Below are 12,857 nucleotides of genomic sequence, written 5' to 3' on the forward strand. Positions count from 1 at the left end.
ACAAAGAGGCTCTTGCTAACACATCTCTTTTCCCTCTCTCTCAAACAGGTGAGAGTCAATGGAAATGAATATAGGCCCACTTTTGCCAGCCTTAATAAGAAGCATGCTAAAGCCACAGCAGCAACTGCGGCTCTCCAAGCGATGGGACTTGTACCAAAGGAAAGCATGGTTAATACCACCATGTTTAGGAGTGCCTCACACCGCTAGATATTGTTTTTTATATTGACATTATTTCAGATAATTTTACTCTGCACAAAAAATGGTATTTGCCCTGTCATGTTGTAAATACATTGGCAATTCCCACGTTGTAAAAACTGTACAGACACCTTCAGGTTTTTCTTTTGTACCATCAAAATGTATTTAAATCATACTTAGTTTTTGGTATGTTTATATTGTTTACATTAGTGATGTAATTATTTCTTAAATGACTAAATCAGACGACAGACTCTGGAGGCATCAGTAATCTAAACCCTTGTTTTAAAACTCATGCAATTTCTCTTCAATATGGAATGTTAACACTTTCATACTGTTTTGTACTATGCTGCAGTTTTCCCTGGTCTCGGTAAAGCTACTCTCGCACTTTTGCCTACAGCTGGTAAAAGGCCACGCAGCTTACCTTAGTCTAGTCAAGGCTGGCGTGTACTGCTGGACAGATACTGGGCCAGTACTGTTACCCCTGTGAGAAAGCAAGCAGTGGTAGCCCTGTTGTACAGTGTTAATTAACACTGCGGCTTCTCTTGGAGTTTTGGTTGGGGGTTCAACTCAGTGGTGCACTGCAACTGGCCATGCAGCCCATACTCTAGGACACGCGATTAGGCAAAAGACTTGCTTAAAAAGGGATGGCAGAAAGTCCAGCAATGGAACCGATGAGACTTTGCGATTTAAAAGTGACTCTCCCTGCATGTTCTGAGAAGGGAGATAACGGAGTTGTCTATTCCAAACAAATTAACACACTGCCTGATGTTGATTGTATGGATTTGTGGTTAATGTGAATTTTAAAGTCTAACAAATCTACAACTGGATTGGGGGGAGGGAGGGGATAGAATGATGCTTAAATTGTTGTACCCAACTTGGTCAATAAAGCAGCACAAGTTCATAATCTTAATCACTGGTCAGTAAACAGTAATTAAAATCTATGCCAAAAGAACTTTGTGAAGAAACGCACAGTATAAAATTACCCTTTATGAGGAGTAGCGACAGCTGTTAGGGTTGCGGAATCTGTTTAGTCATTTTCAGTTGCTTTAGACTATTACCAAACTAAGTCCTTGGGCTAACATTTTCCGTAATGGTACTCTGCCCTCAAGGAGACAACCTGATCCAGAGTTTTGGCAGTTTGATAAGGGAAAGGATGTAGAAGGCTTTTCCTTTTATTTTTTCCCCTCTTAATTTAAGAAGTATTAGTTCTTTAGCTATGTGCACTTTGAATTGGAAAGGGCATTGCACACGTTTTGCCAGATCTGTCTGTGTTATGAGCAGACTGCCAGGACTTATGTATGGATTGTAGTGGTTCGGGTGCTTATTTCCGAAAAGTCTTTGAGGTCTTTGTGTATTACATCTACTGACCAGAGCTTCATCGGGGACAGGAACAAAATATATTTGTATGCAGTAAGACTGTGCTCAGGCCTAAAGTGAATGACCTTTGCAATGGCAGTAGGATCTTGGGGGTGAAGAATAACTAGTAGCTTTTCTTCCACAAAGTAAGTTATTTGTGTGTATTCTCTCAACTGTTACTGAATGAGGTCTCTTTCTTTGCCCTAAATGAACAAGTACCAGTGTCTCATTTTGCATACAGCAGAGAAAAGGTACTGGGTTCTCTACCACACACCCAAGAAATAAAACTCCTTATTAGTCTATCAAAGCACTCTAGAAATGCCTAAGTTTTTTGTGGACGTAGTTGTCTCTAATTAAAGTTTTTCCCTTCGGCTTCTCACCTTCAGTCTCTGTGTAAAATTGTTTGAAGATCTCCTTGCCTCATTTGCTTGAACTAGTTGTAAGGTGTGTATTTTAAAAAAAAAAAAAAAAAAAAGCTAAAAGGGATGGTACAGCAACAGGAAGGCCTACTCTGGGAGAACTGGGCGTTGTAGCCATCTTAGCTGAAGTCTGGCTCTTTGATGTCTGACTCAAAGCAATTAACTCAGGATGTGGGAGGCAGCTCCTGATCAGGCTTTTGTTTAAATGTCTGCTTTGATACAGCTGGAACATCAGCGATGTTGATCATTCTCTTCGGTTTATGGTGTCCATGTAAGCACTGGTTTCACAGCTGTTCAGTATCAAATCTGGAACATAACCTCTTGTACTTGTTAATTCTGTTCTTTTTTGGTCTGTGTTCTCCATGTATAATGTAGACATACATGTTATCCTACAGCAACGAGGAACAGATGAATTCAGTCCCATAGAAGACTACATTTAAGAAGTAACTGTTTAGGCAAATTCTGGATTTCATGCCTTAAAGACATGGTACTGTATGTAGATTTAACCTTTGATTTTCAGGAAGACTTTAAAAGAAATTAAGGTGTGTAATACCTTAATTATGACAGTGCTTGACTTTGAGGTTTCTGTTTTAGTTCCATTCCTGTTTAGAATGATATATGAATTTAAAGCTAGTGCAGAGATGTGCTTCTGTTAAGTTTGTAAATTTGCTTTGAGTGTCCTTCGCATGCAGGAATAGACAAGTAGTCATATATTAAAGAGAACAACTAGGAAACACTCTCTCGGGACCTGTTTATTTATGCAGCACTTTGGCTGTCTCAAGGGTGAATAGTCTGTGACTCCTGCTAGTGGATGACATGATCTGTTTGCCTGTTGGATTTCCTTTTGTTGCAGAACTTTTCTGAGGAGTGATCTCATTGAAAGTGCTTCTGACCTTCCTGTGGTGAGGAGCATTTTGAAACAGGTGCCCGAGAACTTGTAGCAAGCTTCCACCAGAACAAATTCTTGGCAGTCTGTTAATTTATAGTGTTCAAATAGGTTGGGTTGGAGAGGTAGGAAGGTGAAGTTCCTATGTCTTGGGAAATCTGAAACTGCCTCTTAAAGAGTAAAAACTGCATAGTGTCTTCGTCAACTGCTACAGCCTTGTTCTCTCAAACAAGTCATAGCTGTAATGAAAATTCACCTATTTGGACAGGTTAAATAATAATAAAAAAAACGACTCTGTTAGTGTTGGAATAACGCTAGTATGTACTGAAAATACATACTTAAATTGGAAGAACAGCAGGCTGGATAGTGTAATGCTATAGCTCTTACAGGAAAAATTAATGGGAGCCAAGCACACCTCAAGGCCAGCACACTTAACCACAGAGTTATAAGCAACGACAATATGCTTCTGAAATCAGAGGCAAAGCTATGACTTAACAACCAACGTAGTTTATAGTACAAGGAGGAGCCACAGCTGCAGGTAATGGTCCAAAGCAAGCGATAAAGAATTTGCTGGTAAATGTTCTGACATCACTCTGCTAGCCTAGAACGTAATTGTTATTTAACAAAGCTAAATTCATACTGGAATGAGTACAATTTAATAACTGCCAGCTATTAATTGCTGTTAGTTTATCTCCAGAAGTCTGACGCGCTGGATGTGAAAATACAAGCTGAAATTAACAGTAATTGTAGCATTCCTAGAAACAGACAATCCGAAGTCCACATACCAAAATCGTTATCGGCTTGAGTAATTACAAGTGTTTTCCTATAAAGGCAGCCACAGAATGGTTTTACTGTATTATGTTCAGTAACTTGTTTTATACACAAGCTGCTGTTGATGACTGGCGGTGGACTAAAAAATGTGTTTACAGCAGACTGCAAAGCCCTAGAGCAGAGCTAATGCTGAGGGAGGCAGACTAAAAAGGTATTGGAGTAACTGCGTTTATCTTAACGTGACTGCAAGTGACAGTGTTAACACACCAGCAACTTCAGAAACACGGTCTCCTGGTATTCCCTGTGATGCTATGAACACCAAATTTTTCACTAGTGGTATTTGGTATGAATCAGTAATTTACTTTGACTAGTCTTCACATTTTTCCCTAAATCAGATTGTGCTACATGAGCCCCACCAAAAATAGAGTATTTTTTTTAGTGTTATCATTTAAAATTCTAAGCTGCCCTTTTCTGTCATAAGATAGAGACTTCTATTCAGTTTTATCTAGGTTTCCAGATGTCTTGTCCATTAGACTGTCAGTGTCATGGTAGTTACTGTGAAATAACAATGTAAACGTAAACTATTGAAGTGTAATTGTATACACATGCTGTACTCTGGGTAGTCAAGTGGTGTAGGTACAAAATAACTTGGGGGAGGGCAAGGTTTCGTCACACCTCACCCTGCAGCCATTTGCTGACAGACCCAGCTTTCCCCAAGTCTAATGTCACTGCTTCAGAACCGTGACATTGAGGTGAACAGGACTCCACTGTGGTAAAGATGAGAGTAGCATGACCACAAGCATTGCTTTTTCTGTGCAAAATACCAGTAGAATTAGAACTCTTGCTTTGAGTGTACAAGCATGACAGTATTCTGCATATACCGCTCTTCAGATTTAGTACTTGTTGCTGCAGCAATCTGCTCACCTGATACCTGGGTGATAAATGGCATTTTACACGTGTCCAGAATACCAGCTTTGACTGCACCTCAGTGTAACACTGCATTAAACCCAGGTAATCGACTCCTGCTATTGCTCTGAACAGTCACAGCGGCATCCTGCTGCCGCTCGTTTTCTCTGCTTCCATCAGGTGGCATAACTGTGTTGTGTTGCTCCAACTCAATCGGATTCATGTTACATTATACAAACTGCCTGTTAAAAACGTCTCATTTCAGCATAAGTAGATATGGGAATACTGGATGGTTTTGCCAGCAGTCCTAGCCTTTTAATCTGATTCAGACGCAGCTGGAACGCTGTGTTTGTGTCCATTTGACTTTTGTCTTCTGGAGTTCTGAGGTTACTCTTAAACCAAGAGGCACAACATACTGAGGTTTAGCTATCATGCTCCTGGCAAGGTGCTTTAAGCAGGCTCAGAAGGAAGGCGTATGTTGAGAATTCCACCCCTCAGGAGTGGGTTACAGGTTACTGCACAGAGCAGCAGCAGAAATTCTGTGTTTCAGAACAGAATGTACGTGCACATGAAGAGAACAGGCCTTCCAGCCTGAATTCAGAGCACACAAGAAAACTGTTTTATAAAATTTTATTTTAAAAAAAGCTTCCTAAAATACAAAAGGAGATGTCCAAAGCCTTTTGCTTAATTTCCTTTGAAAGTCCTTCCAAGCGTTTATGATGGGTGATGTGCAATATTGTCTGTGATGTTCACCTAGGTTACGTCCCTCCTAGTACCGCATAGGTGCTGCCTGTGTAGACCTGAACGAAATACAGCAACTGCACCCTAGCGAGCTTTCTGGTCCATGAACCTGAAGTAACGTATACCTAGGACTTCCAGGTGTATGCGTAATCCTTCAGTTCTAGAAATCGGATGGAAGATTTTCCCAGCGTTGGCAGTTGACTCAGCTGATCCAAAGTTTTAGAATGCAGTCCACACTTAGGAAGCTCTTTGCATACGGTTTCCTGAAGAAGTTCGCAAGAAGAGAAACATGTAAACATACCCATTTGAAATGCCTGTAGTCTTAAGTGTTCATTTATGTACCTCTGGGGAACTCCCCCAAAAAGCTAGTTTTCTGATGATGCCATTTCTGAGGGAATAACAAGCCGCAGGGACTGCCGGGGGTGATCACAAGCAATTGGGTATAGACCCATGTATTTAGGAAAAGTCGTGTGTCACTCAGCACCCTATGGTTTGTAATAAAGATGCTATTCCTAACAGGAAAGATGGTCTCTTCTAGTTTACTTACCTTATTTAGGGCAGTGCTTGCATTATCAAGACTAGTGTTAAACACAGCTGTTGGCTCATGGGTGTAGAGTACTGCAGAGAATGCTCCCCTCTGCGCGGCTTTCAGCAGCATGGTCAATGAATGGAGGGAGTGGGGCATGACAGGGCCGATGATCTCCAAGCTGAAGACGTCTTCATATGCCAGATGAACCCTGGCTTTTGCATTTATGCTTCGAGCCTGAAGACAAAACCACAATAGGATTAGTTTTTGACACACCAAATCAAGTCCTAATTTTCATTTCACAGAATCGTCTAGGTTGGAAGAGACCTCCAAGATCACAGAGTCCAACCTCTGACCTATCACTAACAAGTCCTCCACTAAACCATATCCCTAAGGGCTACATCTAAATGTCTTTTAAAGACCTCCAGGGATGGTGACTCAACCACCTCCCTGGGCAGCCCATTCCAATGCCTAACAACCCTTTCGGTAAAGAAGTTCTTCCTAACATCCAACCTAAACCTCCCCTGGTGCAACTTCAGCCCATTCCCCCTCGTCCTGTCACCAGGCACGTGGGAGAATAGACCAACCCCCACCTCGCTACAGCCTCCTTTAAGGTAACTGTAGAGAGCGATAAGGTCGCCCCTGAGCCTCCTCTTCTCCAGGCTGAACAAGCCCAGCTCCCTCAGCCGCTCCTCGTAAGACTTGTTCTCCAGACCCCTCACCAGCTTCGTCGCCCTTCTCTGGACTCGCTCGAGCACGTCCATGTCCTTCTTGTAGCGAGGGGCCCAAAACTGAACACAGTACTCGAGGTGCGGCCTCACCAGAGCCGAGTACAGGGGGACAATCACGTCCCTAGCCCTGCTGGCCACGCTGCTTCTTATACAGGCCAGGATGCTGTTGGCCTTCTTGGCCACCCGAGCACACTGCTGGCTCATATTCAGCTGACTATCAACCTTTTATTTAACCAACTATTTACCTTAATACTGCAGTGCCACAGCCCTATTAAAACCTCAGAATATTTTTAACTCTTGTCAACTTACTGTTCAATACATATATACGAGTATCACGGTGGTTCTACTGCCTCTGTAACAACTCGTAAGATGTACCAACTATGATACACTGGAGCGTTGCACAGTATTGGGCACATTAACTGCAGAAGAACTTTGATAGACACCATATGAACAGCTTCTCTGGTGGCAGAGGACTGAAACCCACATTAGTAGCATAACTGTTAGTATCCACCACCTCCTTAAAGCAGGTGAATCTTTTAAGAACCACTTTACTACCTGGGAAGTCTACTTAACCTCAAGCTACCAGGGTAGATAGAAACACTGGGATTTCAGTTTAGTGGCACAGATTTTGGGGATAAAGATGATTTTGGAGGCAGTCCATATTGCAGTCAAAATGCTGACTCAGGCTACAGCAACAAAAATTACTGTTGCACCTGAAGGAAATACAGTGACTATACAAAGACAGTGATCAGTCTGAGTGAAGAAACAACTTTTCACTATGGGAAAATAGGGACTGCGGTATTACTTACTTTGAGTGTTTGCATTGTTCCACCTCGGAAAGCAATGGGGGACAACAAAGTTGGTGGAAGCCCTGCCTGTGGACCTGCAATAGCCACTAGACTCTTGCAGTTTATCAGGAAGTTCAGTAAAGTGAACGTGTTTGTTCCTTTCACCAATGCGAGGGATTCAGGTCTGTGATCCATCTGCACTTCATGCTTCTCCTTCTGACTGAATTGATTGGAGTCAAAGGAAAAACATCAGAAAATGAAAAGCATCAACGCACCCGAAACCTGACTTCTGATTTCATTATTAAAGCTGTGAGATAAGAAGTATTTTCAGGTCCGATGTCTTAACAGCTGGCAAAACATATTTAGTAAATATCTATGAAGTCAGCAACTCCTAGTTTTACTATGAATTTCTCCTCAAAGCAAACATAAAAACATAAGCATCTTAGTTTAAATCAGGAGTCTGCTTTTGAAGGGAGTCCCCAGATTGTTGCCACTTATGGTGCATTGGTGCGGGGCAGTCTCAGGAAGTTGAGACAAGATTTCTCTTTTATAAAACTTAAATCTATACTACAAAAATTCCTGCAGGGTTTTCCTGAGCAATACATTGCGACATGCAAAGAAAGGATACAGTTTAATAGAGATCGCATCTGGTTTTTTAACCTTATCTCGGACTCCCATCTCCTCAAGCCAAGAGAAACTTTCATCATCATCATCATCACTTGTAGCAGGTTCCCTGAGAAAACCAGAATCAGTTTTAGGAAGACAATACTTTCTGTGAACATTTTCCAAATGGCACGTGCAGGATCCTAGAAGCGCCTTTGAATTCTACCGTTTTATAAGACTTACTCTCCTTCCTCAGGGCTTTTGCTCACTTCAGGGCTTTTAGCAGCTTCTGCTTCCAAATTCACCTCAGAGTTTTTCTGTTTTCTGGTTCTACTTTCTTCTACCAAAGGTAAGGAAAACTCTATGCCTTGAACAGAGGAGGAAAGAAAGCAATGAATGGTTTTGTAACGCGCAACCAATGCAATTTATTGGTAAGGAGTGGTTTCACCTTACCTTCATTTCTCATGGCTTCCCTTAAACCTCTGGTTGTGGGAGAAATCATGGCTGTGATAACATCACTTCCTGCAAGACCAGCTGCACGGAACAGGACGGTGAACTGGTAGGTGCATACATAGAAGTAGGGACATAGCTTGGCTTTGAGCAGGTTATACAGTGAGGTAAAGCTGACAGACCTGCAAATTAGAATAAAACAATAAATGAAGCATTGAAGACAACCTGCTAACAGGATTTATAGAATTCTATCCAAATCAGCAACTATGGTTGGAGAGGGACATTTAACACAAGGAGGTATCTGTGGTCTTAAATGTGTTTCCTTAACTTGGTCCTCAAAAATAATAAGCATTCCAGCTAAAGGAAAAACAGCAACAACAACAAAAAAACAACCCACCAACCAAAAGCATTTTCATAAAGAGAACCGATTAAAATCCCAACATCTTAATCTTACTAAATACAGGAATTCTTTGGTTCCACGTACCATTCGCTCATTAGCGCTTGTTGCAAGGCATCATCCTGTGACCACGGACAGGCCTTTCCAGCTATTTTCCTGTCTGCTCCAATACGAGGGAACAGCTGCAGCCAGGGCAGCGATGGGTGAAGCCAGTAAACGAGACTTTGCTGAAAGGCACAACGCAGTTCTGTTGACAGTTTTGGTTCCTAGATTACAAAAAGAATTTCATGAGGACAGCAAAACTTTACTTAATGCAACACTGCAACAGATGAATTAAAAAACAAACAAACTACACTAGATACTAAAAAGAAATTCCCAGTCTTATGAATAAGCCAGAGTGAAAATGGACAGTAACTGGAAACTGCACCATAGTTGAAACTGAATGACCATTCCCTTATTGCTGTTTGCCGCTGGTTATATTTTGGGGTACAAACAGTGGACGGAATTAGATTAGTAGTTTAAATGAACCTTGTTCTTAATGCAAATAAGATCAATACAAAACACAACCAACCTTCACTGCCAGCACTTCCATGAAACATGCAAAGGTACATTCTCCTTTATAAAGCAGGAGCTTCAAGCTCCCTCTGAATTATTATTACCTGTACGCTCTGTGGCAAGTTTGTTTCTGCTGCTCTACAATGCTGAGCAAATCCTTGAGCTTCCTCTTGTGCTTTTAAATGCTCTGCCCAGGTAAAAGGTTGAGAAGACATAAAGAGAAGTCGTGTTTTAATACTCCAGTCTGCAGGAAATTCATGTCTTGGTGAGGTGGGAACATCGGGTGTAAGAGCAGGTAAATGAAGGTCCTTACAAAACAAAAATAGTATCAATTAACCCAAAGAAAATAAAATTTAAAATAAAAATAACTACATGTTTATATTTTCATACGGTTAGGTTTCTTCCCATGTTGATTTAATACAGGTTTCCTGACAGGCAGACCAGATCATGGACTAGACAAGACTACAGCTATTACATGTAACTTTTGAAGTTCAGTAGCCTTTAAAAACACATGGCAAACCTGTCATTTCCTGCAAGTTTCTGTCCAATTCAGTGTAACAGAAAAAGTACCTACCTCACTTTGATCCTAAGGAAGTATTTGCACTACATTAAGGGCACATACTTATTAAGAAGTAGTTTTACAGATGGATTTTCTAGATTCCAAGCTACACAGTTTGACTTTTCATAAGGTAACCAAAGTCATGGTTTATATTCAACTGATTATTTTTAAGTCAGTAACAAATTGTAACAACAATACTGCATTGTATTGTTTACAAAAAAAACATGTTTTTTGTTCACAGCAGTCTTTCCAGATATCATAAAAAAAAAAAGAACCTTAGTAAGAACCTTAGTCTAACAACAGCCTTTCATTTAGTCCTCTCTTGGTGACTGTAGCATCAGATGCTTCCTCAAGGATTAAAAAAAAAAAAAAAGTGCTGGAGAATTCCAGGGCAGTTTGTTCTCTTTGAGAGGTCATTTTTCTATCCTGCTATGTTAGTTTGAACTTAAGTTTCTGAACCTATCAAAGCATCAGACATCATCTGCTTGCAACTGTTTCAAGGACCATTTTTCAGGTGTTCTTTTTCCTACGAGCCTGGTGAAGCAGTGCATGTTCCCCTTCTGCAGCTGCTTAAGAACATCCTTACCTCAACAAAATTAAAACCTAAGAAAGAGGTGGATTATGGTAAATATACTAATCAAACTGGAAGAAGAAAGCAACCTCTGTCAGCTACAAAAACAGTAACAGTGTCAGGAAGAAGGCTGGCTTTTAAAACAATGTCAGCTTAAAGTAAACTTCAAGGCAACTTAAGGAATTGTCTTGAACGCGGACATTTTAGCACATCTTAGATGAGGATGAACCAATTCTAAATTAAATAGCTTAGGCTTCCCTGTGAATTAAGAGCAGCTGGAATTGTTTCAGAAACATTACACGAAGGAAGCTTCGTACATCGGCTAACGTGAGGCTGTTGGTTCCTTCAGAGCGCTCCGCGTTCCTGGTGGGCTTATCTTCGTGAACAGACTCCAGGAACTGAAGGAAAAAAGAGCATAAGATGCAGAACAGAGCATGAACCACAGTAATATTTTTAAAAAACGAGCCTCGCAGAGAAATGTCAATAGATGCTAAGCGCACGCACGCTGTAGGGACGTTTACAGAGCAGTTTAGGGGGGACCCATCCTCGAGGCCGCCCCAGACCCAGGCTCTCCCCTTCCCGCGGGGCACAGCCCCGTCTCCCCTCAGGCTCCGGCGGCCCCGTCAGGGCGGAGGGGAGCCCCGCGGTCCCTACCTGCCAGAAGGGCGCTGCCGAGGGCGGCCCTCCCGCCGGCCACGGCTCCCGCTGCGGCTGCCGGCCCCGCGGCGCGTTGTCGAGGCTGGAGAAGGGGTTGCGGCGGGCGGGCGCCGAGGGGACCCGCGGAGCCGCGCCGCAGGGCTGGGGGTCGGCGGGGGGCTCGCTCCTCCGCGGCCGTTTGCGCTTCAGCCGCAGCGTGGCCGGCGGCTTCTTGAAGCCCGGCGAGTAGCCGGGCACGGCGGAGTCGGCCATGGCCCGGCGGGAGCCGCTGTCGCGGCTTGGCGCGCAGAGGGGCGAGCTCCGCCCCGGGGCGGCGCTGAGGGAAAGGCGGCGGCCGCCATTTTGTCCGGCCCCTGGGGGGCGCTGAGGGGGTTGCGCGGGGTGAGCTCGCCTCGCCGGCCCCCGGGACGAGGGTCGTTGCCCACTCGCTGGGAAAAAGAACAGTTTAGCTGTTAATAAACAAACAAACAAACAAACAAACATTTATTCCAAGAAGCGAGGGAGTTGCACAGCCTGAAGGGCTGTCTACTGTCAGGCATCAAGGAAATCGCTACATGACAGCAGTCAGAGAGATGTTACCCACCTGGGGAAAACAGAACAAAACAAAACAAAAACACATCACCCGTGCAAATACTGGGACATGATCACCATTGGGTAACATGGGGGAGTAGGTGCAGACACTGTGCCTGTTTGGGGCAGAGAGCTGGGTTTGCCCATCAACACTAGCTAGGGCCCACCCCTGGAGTTTTCTGCTTCAGAGAGGGACTGAAAGGCACCCACCACCACAAAAATTGCCAAAGCACAGATATATTTACTTCATAACCTGATCTAGCTGAAAGATTAAGACAACCGCAGCAACAGCTAGCCTTGATCTACTGCATATGGGGCTCAAAAAGCATTTTTATTTATAGTTAGGAACGACATACCTGTTAACAGAAGTTCTAGTAAAATAAGAGCTATGCTATTAAAAAAAACAAGCTTTCTTCTGCAGTTTTGTCACTGGTTGTTCCTGTTTAAATAAGTCTTATTTCTTTTCTCTTATTTGGTGTCCTCTTATATACTTTATTTTACAAGCATTTAAACTAAAATGAACACTAGGAAAAAATTAGCACTTGGGGAGAAAGCTTCAGAAACTTCAAATTCCAGAGGACTTGCATACTTAAGACGTGTGCACACATGCGTAAAAGCACTACTTATTTTCAAGGCTGTGTTAGATCACATTAGTAGTTAAAATAAGATTTATTCATGCTTTTATAGACTTCCCTTGCATCATTTTATTAAAAACCTATGAGTCCAGTGACTGACAGAAGATGCAGTATTCATGGTTCTAGATGATCCATTTTCACTCAGATATTCTACCTTCTTACACTGGTTCAAAGTGCTGGTGTCCACTTGAAAAAAAAAATGCTATCAACTAAGAGCAAGTAGGAAACCACATGCCTTGAAGAAAACAGCAGTTCCCTCCCTACTACTGATCTGTAGAAAATGCATGGTAATAGAGGATGCTGGATAAACAGATTTGAGCTGTGCAATGCATAGGACTGAGGTTAAAAAGGAGAAGTGAAAGTGCACAGAACACAAAAATCTTACTGGAAAGATATCAAAGAATGTTATAACAAGCCACATAAAGTGCCTCAAACAGCTGAGTCACACAATAGTAGTACCTACAGTCCATAAGCTAGTAAGTCAGGTTTACAGTCTCTGGTTGCTAAAATGAAGAAAATCAGCAGGGGGGGAACTCTCACT

General features: G+C 42.5%; 2 protein-coding genes across 4 annotated transcripts in view; one reads left to right on the forward strand and one right to left on the reverse strand.

The window, feature by feature from the left end:
* Window positions 1–1,930, forward strand: part of SON (SON DNA and RNA binding protein) — a 39,045-nt gene extending 37,115 nt beyond the window's left edge. For all 3 annotated transcript variants that reach the window (XM_066978244.1, XM_066978256.1, XM_066978239.1), the window contains one exon: window positions 49–1,930. In XM_066978244.1, the coding sequence (XP_066834345.1) occupies window positions 49–207 (159 nt within the window). In that variant the 3' untranslated portion in view covers window positions 208–1,930. The remainder of the gene's footprint in view (window positions 1–48) is intronic.
* Window positions 1,931–2,009: 79 nt separating this feature from the next.
* On the reverse strand, window positions 2,010–12,817 carry DONSON (DNA replication fork stabilization factor DONSON). The gene is made up of 10 exons (XM_013192862.3): window positions 11,109–12,817; window positions 10,772–10,852; window positions 9,429–9,632; window positions 8,857–9,035; window positions 8,376–8,554; window positions 8,166–8,289; window positions 7,948–8,052; window positions 7,341–7,539; window positions 5,822–6,037; window positions 2,010–5,537 (listed from the first exon to the last, which is right to left on the reverse strand). Exons 1-10 carry the CDS (start codon window positions 11,592–11,594, stop codon window positions 5,400–5,402), a joined length of 1,911 nt encoding a protein of 636 aa, XP_013048316.3. The 5' UTR covers window positions 11,595–12,817; the 3' UTR covers window positions 2,010–5,399.
* Window positions 12,818–12,857: the final 40 nt, after the last annotated feature.

This window comes from Anser cygnoides, chromosome 1 (genome assembly GCF_040182565.1).
Source record: "Anser cygnoides isolate HZ-2024a breed goose chromosome 1, Taihu_goose_T2T_genome, whole genome shotgun sequence".
NCBI classification, from domain to species: domain Eukaryota; kingdom Metazoa; phylum Chordata; class Aves; order Anseriformes; family Anatidae; genus Anser; species Anser cygnoides.

Bases quoted from the DNA above. Each gene is read 5' to 3' on its own strand.
- DONSON (XM_013192862.3), bottom strand. From the start codon at position 11,594: ATGTTTGTTTGTTTGTTTGTTTGTTTATTAACAGCTAAACTGTTCTTT. The intron at 8,053-8,165 runs GTAAGTCTTATA...TGGTTTTCTCAG, and splicing joins AAAAGCCCTGAGGAAGGAGA to GGAACCTGCTACAAGTGATG. The intron at 7,540-7,947 runs GTATCCTTTCTT...CAATCAATTCAG, and splicing joins GATGCGATCTCTATTAAACT to TCAGAAGGAGAAGCATGAAG.